At 60.5% G+C, this 9,821-nt stretch overlaps 1 protein-coding gene across 1 annotated transcript; it reads left to right on the forward strand.

The window, feature by feature from the left end:
- Positions 1-276: 276 nt before the first annotated feature.
- BO66DRAFT_442220 (uncharacterized protein) lies at positions 277-2,155 on the forward strand (the record flags this gene model as incomplete). Its single annotated transcript, XM_025651411.1, has 4 exons — positions 277-282; positions 338-673; positions 725-1,728; positions 1,783-2,155. 4 exons carry the CDS (start codon positions 277-279, stop codon positions 2,153-2,155), a joined length of 1,719 nt encoding a protein of 572 aa, XP_025500247.1.
- Between the last annotated feature and the right edge of the window lie 7,666 nt (positions 2,156-9,821).

Here is a 9,821-nt window from a genome sequence, read left to right on the forward strand (position 1 = left end):
GTCTGAGATAAATGATGTCAACATTCGAGACAGATGACAATTAAAGATGAAATAGGGTTACTTTGCTTGCCTTTTCTTGCCTTTGTTTGTCTTTGTAGTCCAGCAGTTTATATTTTATATAACTATAAAATATTAATATTTTATATTAATAATTTAAACGCGCCAGCTACACCAAACAGCACGCCACCATTGAATTATCGATCGGGAAGAGGAAAAAGTTATATCTAGCTCCCTTCTGGATCGATTCAACATCTTTTAACAGCGTTTTCAGCCCTCATGGTTGTGTGGCAGCTTGATGCTGTCCAAAATGCCTCCCTGAAAGCCAACATAGCCTCAGATCGGGGCCGACCACCGCTATAAGAATTTACAAGCACACGCGATAGCCATCAACAGCGCCCTCAAGCAATTCAAAGAAGAACAGGGAAAGACAGGCAACGGTCCGCCTAAGTCGATCTTTCTCCCGCTGATCGAAAACCTTATCAATTTTGCCAGCCGGGTCGTTGAGACGCCCTCGGTCGAGGCCCTCCGCGAGGACCTTAAGAAGATCAAAAGCACCCTTCAAACGCAGGCGAACCAGCAACTGCAGATCGCCAAAACCGTCAACAGCCTCAGCAGGCCCGCGGCTGCCTCGCCGCCGGTAACGGCCCCCGGGGCGCGCTCGTACATCGACACCGTTCGCCGCGCGGTCGCAACCGCCACCTTCGGATTGTATATAAGCAATTAGCTCGCCAAGGCCCAAACCAACGCAACCGACGCCGCAGGCGAGTCGGCGAGCTCAAGCAGCCCACCGGTACAGCCAGCCCTCGCTAAGAACCTTGTTATCCACGTGCGAAAAACCGCGGACACCATGGTCAACCCGCTGCGCCGCGATAACAAGGCCTTGGTAGACCGCGTCAACAAGAATATCGCCGACACGAAGGATAAGATAATCGCCCACCGCAAGGTCCTTGCGGGCTCCGTATTACCCAGCGGCAGCATGATCCTTACAGCCGACAACCTAAAGAATCTGGAACGCCTTATCCGCACACGGTCGCCATGGGTCAAGGTGCTTAGCCCGAACGCAACAATCAAGAGACGCGGGTACTCGATTGCAGTATACGGTATGGATATCGGCCGTATCAACCACGAAAGCCCCGCGAAGCAGCAGAAGGCCTTAGCCGAGAGGATCAAGGCCGCCAACACCAGCTGCCTGGCTGCAACACCCACCGAGGTCACGTACGTTGGCTGGGTGCGGCCCTGGAAGACCGTCACCAGGGAGAGCAAGCCCTCTATACTAATAGTTGAACTCGACAGCTCAAACGCGGCGAACGCCCTTCTCCGCGGAGGCTTCGTGCTCGACGGCAAGTACTTTAACACTAGTTACTACGACCGCGATCAGCAGCTCTTGCAGTACTTTAGATGCCAAGAATCTAACCACATCAAGCAGTACTGTCGAAGAAACCGGGCCTGCGCGTACTGCGCGCGCTCATACAAATCCATAGACTGTACATTTAAGAACGACAAGACACACGCCAGATGCGCGAACTGCAGGCTGAAGCACTTCGCCTTTAACCGCATCTGCGCAAAAAAGAAGAAACGCCTTAAGGCCGTCAGACAACACCGGCTGGACGCGCCTGCGCTGTACGCCGAACTCCCCGTCGGCGGCAGCAACGCCACCGCTTCAACCGCGCCGGCTGACGCTATACCGGTTAACACCGTCCCCGAGCTGAGCTCTAAGCTGGCTCAATCGTAACACGCCCGCGGCCGCTCGACTATGAAGACCAAGACCAAGGCGGCTCGCAGCAAGAGCCGCCGCAAATCGACCACAAAGCCGGAGGCCGCACTAGTTCCGGCAGTGGAAATCCTTGCCGAGGTGGAAACCTCCCGCGGCAAGCGGCTGAAGCAACGTCACGAGGAGAACAACCAGAAAATTATAAAGATTGATATCCGCAGTCAAAGTCCTTCCATGGGCAACGCTCCGGCACAAACCGCAACGCAGCCCGCGGCGGCTTCGGTTCGCAGTCTCGAGAATATCCAGAACGCCGTTAAAGTCGTGAACCGCTACCGCAGCCAACGCCGTAACCAATTCACCGTCCCGGACGAGAGCAGCGACGATAAACTCAGCGCCCTCGCCCCCGACGCCACCGAACCCACCGAGACCGCCAGCAATGAATAAGTACCGCAAGCGGCTTGAAATCGTACAGGCAAATTGTTGGAAATCCAATAACATTATAACGCACCTCCTCGGTAAGAAGAGGGTGCGGAACACAGGGCTTATTGCTATTCAAGAGCCCTGGGTGAACCGCTACGGCAGCCAGTTAACCACATACTCCCAGGCTCTGGAAGACCGCTTCCACCTGGCTTTAAAACCGACACCAAGCATGGGCCTTGCACCGCGCGTCTACTTCTTCGTAAGCAGGCATATTAACCCGAAGACGTGGACGGTCCGGCACCGCTCTCGGTTCCTCAGCACCCTCACACTGCAGGTTCCGAACACCGGCCGCGTCCATATCCACAACATATACCGGCCCGGAAAGGGCAGCGACCAACGCGAAACCGACGAGCCCGAGCCGACACCCGAGCCCGAAAACAACAACCTCCGCGAAGAAAAAGAGAACCCGGTCCTGGAACTGCTGTTCGCGGCGTTGCAGAAGCCGGGCGAGCATATGGTCCTCGGCGATTTTAACCTGCACCACCCGCTTTGGAATCCGCCGGGGTACGACCACACCGACGAGGCAGCCACCCGGCTGCTTGACATCGCTACCGACAAGGATTTAGGACTGCTTCTGCCGGAAGGAGCAGTCACGTACGAGAAAGGCAACGCCCGTACCACGATCGACCTTGCATGGGCCACGCAGTGGCTCGGTGAACGCCTCAGCTACTGTTCTCCGCGGGAGGATTGGTGGCTGGGCGTCGATCATATACCGATACGAACTGTCTTGGACTTCAGCCCGGCGCCCGCCCCTGCGGTAAAGCGTCGGGACTGGATAAACACCGACTGGCAAGCCTACAGAGGCGAACTGGCCAGGCGACTGGGATTGCGACCGATTACAAGCCAACTGGCCAGGCCGATTACGATTGACGCAGCGGTAGAGGACCTCGTCGAGGCCCTAACTGCCGCCGCCGAAGCCGCCACGCCAACGAAAACAATCTCGGGCCACACACGGCCCGGCTACACCGAGGAAATGAAGGAACAAAGCACCGCGTACAGCAGGCGAAGCGGTGGGCCAAGTCCGGCCGCCGCGCGGACCGCGAAGCCTACAGCCGAGCCCGCAACGTACTGTACCGGCAAACTGCTAAGCAGAAGCGTCAGCTTCACCGTGAGAGGGTAGAAGATGGGGGGCGCTCCATTGAGGGATTTTGGAAACTGGCCCGCTGGGCCCGCACGCGCGGGGACCCGAGGCCTACATTTACACCCGCACTGCAGTCGCCAAGCGGGGAATTGGTGGAGGAGCCAGAGGCTAAAGCCGAGCTGTTTCGGCAGGCCTTGTTCCCGGCCGTCGGCACCGCAGACCTTACCGATATTGAAGGTTTCGAATACCCCGAGCCGCACGACGCGCCCCGGGTGACCCTGGAGGAGATCCGCCGAGCCGTTCGGCAAGCCGCACCCAGGAAGGCTCCCGGCCCCGACGGGCTGCCCAACCTGGTCCTCCAGCAAGCCCTCCCTCTCATTGAAGAACGCCTAAGCGAGATCTTTAACGCATGCCTTGATATAGGCTATTGCCCCCAGCACTTCCGCCGTTCAACCACCGTCGTCATCCGCAAGCCTGGTAAAGACGATTACACCGTTCCTAAGAACTACCGCCCAATCGCACTACTCAACACCGTGGGTAAGGCCCTGGAGGCTATCGTCGCCTCCCGGATAAGCTACATGGTGGAAGCCTTGGGCTTGCTCCCGGAGCACCACGTGGGTGGGCGCCGGGGGTGGTCCTGCGATCACGCCCTGCACCTTATCCTAGAGCAAGTCCACGCTGCGTGGCGAACTGGTCACCCGGTAGCCAGTCTGCTCGCCGTGGACACCCAGGGCGCCTACGACAACGTCATCCACCAACGCCTTATCCACAACCTGCGGAAACGCCGCGTACCGGCCAAGATCGTCAACTGGATTGCTTCCTTTCTTGCCAACCGGCCAACCGCCATCGCTATACAGGAGGGAGTTATGGAGGAAAGGGACGTAGCCGTCGGCATCGCCCAAGGCTCGCCGCTCTCACCCATTCTCTACCTGTTTTATAACGCCGACCTGCTCGAACTGCCTGCCGTGGGCGGCCGCACCCTAATCGTTGGTTATGTAGACGACGTCTGCATGCTAACATGGGGGGATACCGTCCTTGAGAACTACGCCCGCTTGCAACGCCTCCACCGCCACGCCGAGGTCTGGCAACGCCAACACGCCTCGGTATTCTCACCTTCGAAGTACGGATTAATCAATATGGTAAGGGGCCTTCCCCGCACGGGGACGCCCTCCGCTATGCGGCTAAACGAGCCCTTAACCATTGCAGGAGCAATAGTTAAACCGACGCAAAGCCTCCGCTATCTCGGGGTCTTCTTGGACCCGGAGCTGGCGGGAACCGCCCACCTCTCGCAGTTGGAAATTAAAGCCACCCGGCTCACCGCAGCGCCCTCCTCAATTGCAGGCTCCACCTGGGGCGTGCCCACCGCCAGCCTCCGCCGTATGTATACCGCTGTTCTCCTTCCCCAGTTGCTATTCGGGTGCTCCACCTGGTTCATCCGGGGCGCCCGGGGCTTTCAGAAGACCGCCACCGATATTACAAAACGCTTTGAGAGCATCCAGCACAAAGCCCTATGCCGCGTGGCAGGGGCATTTCGCACTACCGCCCGGGCTGCCCTTGAGGTATGCCTCAACGTCCCACCGCCGCAGATTCTGATTAAGCGAGCCACCGAGGACGCCTGCCTCCGGGTTATGGCGTCACCGTTCTACCACCGAGCCCTACTCCCGATCCGACGGGCCCACCCCGGCAGACGCCGTCCCGGTGGCCCGGAAACCGACCCAGCCATGTCACCACTGAACCGCCTTGAACGCCGACTGGCCCGAGACCTCGGGCTTGACCCGGGCATACCGGTGCCCATCGAGATCATCGAACCGGTGCTGGTTCCACCGTGGTGGAACCTCCCCGCTATCGATATCGCCGACTCCAGGGAGGAAGCCCTCCGAAGACACGCCCTCCTACCCCCTACCGTCCTCCCCGCGTACACCGACGGCAGCGGCCACTCCGGTGGCATCGGCGCTGCAGCAGTGATCCGCAATGAGAACCGAATCATGCCGGTTGGCCGAGAGGACACCCACACAGTGTACTCTGCGGAACTAACTGGCATAGAACTCGCCCTGGCCCTCGCTGAAGGAGAGCCCGACACGCCCACCCACGGGGACACCGCTCCCCGGGTGGTGTCGACTCTGGCTACCCCCAAGCCTAAATCAGTGGTGGTTCTCACCGACAACCAAGCGGCCATACGGGCCTGCGCTGAGCCCCGGCGCCAATCGGGGCAAGCCATTATCAAACGGGTGGTCCACCGGCTCGACCGCATGCGGGAGGCCGGCTGGCAGGTGCGCCTTCAGTGGCTCCCGGGCCACGAAGACGTGCCGGGCAACGAACTGGCAGACCAACGTGCCAAGGCAGCGGCCGCTCGGGCCGCCGGCCAACCGGTGTCCTCCATGCTAATCTCCGCCGTACGCCAAAGGCTTAGGGATCTAGCCAACCGGCAATGGAAGGCCAACTGGGCTGGCAACCCACACGGCTTCCACACCCGCCGCATTCTCACCGACGCGGCGGAGGGTAAGCGAGCCCTCAGTCTGCACACGGGCCTTCACCGGGCATGGTCCTCGGTGCTGGTCCAGATGCTAACTGGCAAAATTGCCCTGGGTGCTTACCTAGGAACTATCGGGGCCGCCGAATCGACTGCATGCCCCTGCGGGTGGGGGCCCCAATCGGTTAAACATGTCCTTATCGAGTGCCCGAGGCATGACTCTCTTCGTTGGAGCACCCTCTGGGCTAAGGGAAGACTCACTGACTTCCGGCGTCTCTTCGGAGAGAGGACAGTAAAGCAAACGATCCGCTTTATACTGCATACGAGGCTTCTGGGTCAATTCCAAAGCCTAACCGACGTCGTTCTTAACGCTACGTCCACCGAGACGTGACCGCCTTCGGCATGCAGGCGGGCTGCCAACTGCCAGCCAGTCTGCGCGCCAACCGGCTGCCTCTCCCAGCTTCCTCGGGGGCAGGGGCTGCAGCCAACTGGCTTTCTTCGAACAGCAAGCTTTTATTCGTCATATCGAGGCCATGATATCCGGAGGCCCTCGGGCCAACCGGTGAAGACTACTAACAACGGACCTGGGCGCTGAACTGCGTGGCAACTGGCGGCCGCGGCGGCAACCGGTGGGAGGAAGACACGCCGTAAGGTAGGTATAGAGGTAAAGTATGCCCGGCGGCCACCAACGCCGCCAGTTCGCGACGCAGGAAGGAACCTACGTGGTACTACAAGAACTACGTGAGAGTCGAGAATTCAAAGGGAAAAACAGGCCAACTGGCCAACTATTTTATTTTGTATATAGACTTGACACCCCGGTGGCCTGCCCAGCCGCCGGACTGGGACCTGCCGCCACTCGGCCATTAGGGCTGACATATGCGTGTATGATAAATTCAATTCAATTCAATTCAATTCAAGCGCTACCGCTTGAAGAAGGCCCGTGGCGAGGACCACGACGTGATGGAGGCGGATATCGAGGTGGTTGCGATACCGTCCTCCCCAGCAGAGAACCCGCCGGCCCTCAGTTCAGCCGCCCTTAAGGCCGTTGGCGCGCGCCGGAGGGACCGCAGCCTGAAGAGCAGCCAGCACGCCGGCGAGGAGTCCTCCTCCGAGGACGAACTCAGCGCGGTGAGCGGCACCACCGACTTCTCCTAATGGTAGTTAGCCCGCTATCTATCCTGCAGGCCAACCTCTGCGGCTCCCGTAACAAGGTAGCCATGCACCTCTTCAGTGAGGAGGGGGTGCAGGATCACGACCTCTTGATGATTCAAGAGCCCGTGATCAACAATCTAACTGACCCGGTCTCAACGTACTCGCAAGCCCTTAACGGGCGCTTCCACACCTGCCTGCAGCCGCACCCGAAAGACGCGCCAAACCCACCGCATGTCTGCACGTACGTCAACCGGCGAATTGACCCCAGCACATGGTCGATCCGCTACGTGAACCGGAACCTGAGCGTGCTCACGCTTAAGGTGCCGGACTTCGGGCTGGTCAACATCTTTAACGTATACAACCCCGGCCGCTGGCACCCCGGGGACTCGGTCCTCCCCGCGTTGGACCGGGCCATCCGGGAGGCCCCCGGCCACCACCACATCCTCGTGGGGGATTTCAACCTCCACCACCCGCTTTGGGACCACGAAGCCCGCACGCAGCAGGACCCCGGTGCGGATGCGCTGATTGAACTTGCCGAAGACCATGACCTGCAGCTGCTTACCCCCGCGGGCGCGGTGACCTTTGATAACCGCGCCGGCTCCATGGGCGGTCAAACGACCCTGGACTTGACGTGGGCCTCTGCCGAGGTGGCTAGCCGGTTGGTTAGCTGCCGCGTGCGCGAGGACTGGCGTTTCGTCGCAGACCACACGCCAGTTGCCACTAATTTCGATCTCACCCCGCGGCCCTCACCCACCGTCACCCGCCCGCAATGGCGGGAGGCCGACTGGGACCGGTACGCCAAGGCACTCGCCGCGGAGGACTGGACCCTGCCGCAGCTGGATACCACCGAGAACCTCGATGCCGCGGTGAAAGGCCTTACTGGCCGTTTAACGAAAGCAGCGGAGGCCTCGGTGCCGAGAGTCACCCTGAGCAAACACTCCCGCCCGGGATACACTAAAGCCCTCCGGGGCCTCCGTCACCGAGCGGTGGTGGCACGCCGCCGTGCGGCCGCTACGCGCGGGGACGAAGACCACGAAGAGTACAGCCGGCTCCGCAACGCCCTCGGCCGCGCGGGCAACAAGGCAGCCCGGCAGGCCCACCGCTCCAGGGTCGAGGAGGCTACGGAGTCCCTCCAAGGCTTCTGGAACCTGGCCAAGTGGTGCCGTGCCCGGGGCACGCCGACGCAGACATTCACCCCCACGCTTCGGGTGGGCGAACGCGAGTTCACCACCCCGGAGGCCAAAGCCCAAGCCCTACGGGACGCCCTGTTCGCTACACCGCCAGACGCCGACCTCAGCGATATCGAGGGCTTCGACTACCCCGAGGAGGTGCCCATGGAGGCCCTCCTCACCCCCGGGGAGGTCGAGGCCGCAATCAACCACGCCGCACCCTTTAAGGCCCCCGGGCCTGACGGCCTCCCCAACGCCGCCCTGCAGAGGGCCCTTCCGGTGATTCTTCCCTTCGTAACGCACGTCTTCAACGCATGTCTCCGGCTGGGCTACTGCCCGAAGCACTTCCGCTCTTCCACCACCGTCGTTATTCGCAAGCCGGGAAAAACCGATTACAGCGACCCGAAGGCCTACCGGCCCATCGCACTGCTAAGCACCCTGGGCAAGGCCCTGGAAGCCGTGGTAGCGGCCCGACTGAGCTACCTGGTGGAGCAGTTCGGGCTGCTTCCGGAGAACCACATCGGCGGCCGCCGGGGCCGCTCAACCGAGCACGCCCTCCATCTCCTGCTGGAACAAGCCCACGCGGCCTGGCGGGCCGGCTACCGGGTAGCCAGCCTGCTCACGCTCGACGTACGCGGCGCCTTTGACAACGTCGCCCTCCGCCGCCTCCTCCATAATCTGCGCAAGCGGCGTGTGCCGCGGGTGCTGATCAACTGGATAAGCGGCTTTCTTTCTGAACGGTTAACGGCCCTGCTCCTCCAAGAGGGCCTTTCCGGGGTGTTCAGCCTCCGTACCGGCATTCCCCAGGGCTCCCCGCTATCGCCGATCCTCTTCCTATTCTTCAACGCCGACCTTATCGAAGAAATCCACGCCGCTTTCCCGAAGTCCCTCGTTACTGCGTATATCGACGATCTCAGCATCATGGTTTGGAGCAGCTCCACCGCGGTGAACTGCCGCCAGTTGGAACGCATCCACTCCGTGTGTGAGAGGTGGGAGGCCACCCACGCCTCCCGCTTCGCCCCTGCGAAGTACGGGCTGATCCACCTCTGGAAGGACCGCCGGGGTATCCCCAAGCCAACTGGCTCGGTGGAAGCCCCGGTGACCATTCAGGGTGTATTAATTAAGCCCACCCCGACGCTCCGCTACCTCGGCGTGATCCTCGACTCCAGCCTCACCGGCGTAGCCCACGTGGCCTACTGCCGGGCCAAAGCAGCCCCCCTGATCTCAGCACTCACCTCGATTGCCGGCTCCACTTGGGGCGTCGGCGTCTTGCACCTACGCAAGATGTGGACTGCTGTTCTCTGGCCGCAGATATCCTACGGATGCTCCGTATGGTGTATTAGGGCCGCGTACGGCTTTATCGCAGCCCGAAACCGCCTGATTCAGGCTATGGAGTCAATTCAAAAGCAGGCCCTCACCCGCATACACCCCTTCCGAAGTCGAGGTTTTCAGCATGTATTAGCTCTAGAATTACCACAGGTATCCATGTAGTAAGGTACTATCAAATAAACGATAACTGATTCAATGAGCCATTCGCAGTTTCACCGTATAAACTGCTTATACTTAGACATGCATGGCTTAATCTTTGAGACAAGCATATGACTACTGGCAGAATCAACCAGATACCTAGTTCCTAGCCGGACGCGCCTGGGCCGGAGCCCGGGGCGCGCCCGAAAGCCCCCGGAGGGGCAGCATGTACTGTAGGTCCTCTCGGATGATTTGGATTGCTCCGGCCGCGGCGACGCCCCCGGCGTACCG

Source organism: Aspergillus aculeatinus (assembly GCF_003184765.1).
Source record: "Aspergillus aculeatinus CBS 121060 unplaced genomic scaffold BO66scaffold_51, whole genome shotgun sequence".
Lineage (NCBI taxonomy): Eukaryota > Fungi > Ascomycota > Eurotiomycetes > Eurotiales > Aspergillaceae > Aspergillus > Aspergillus aculeatinus.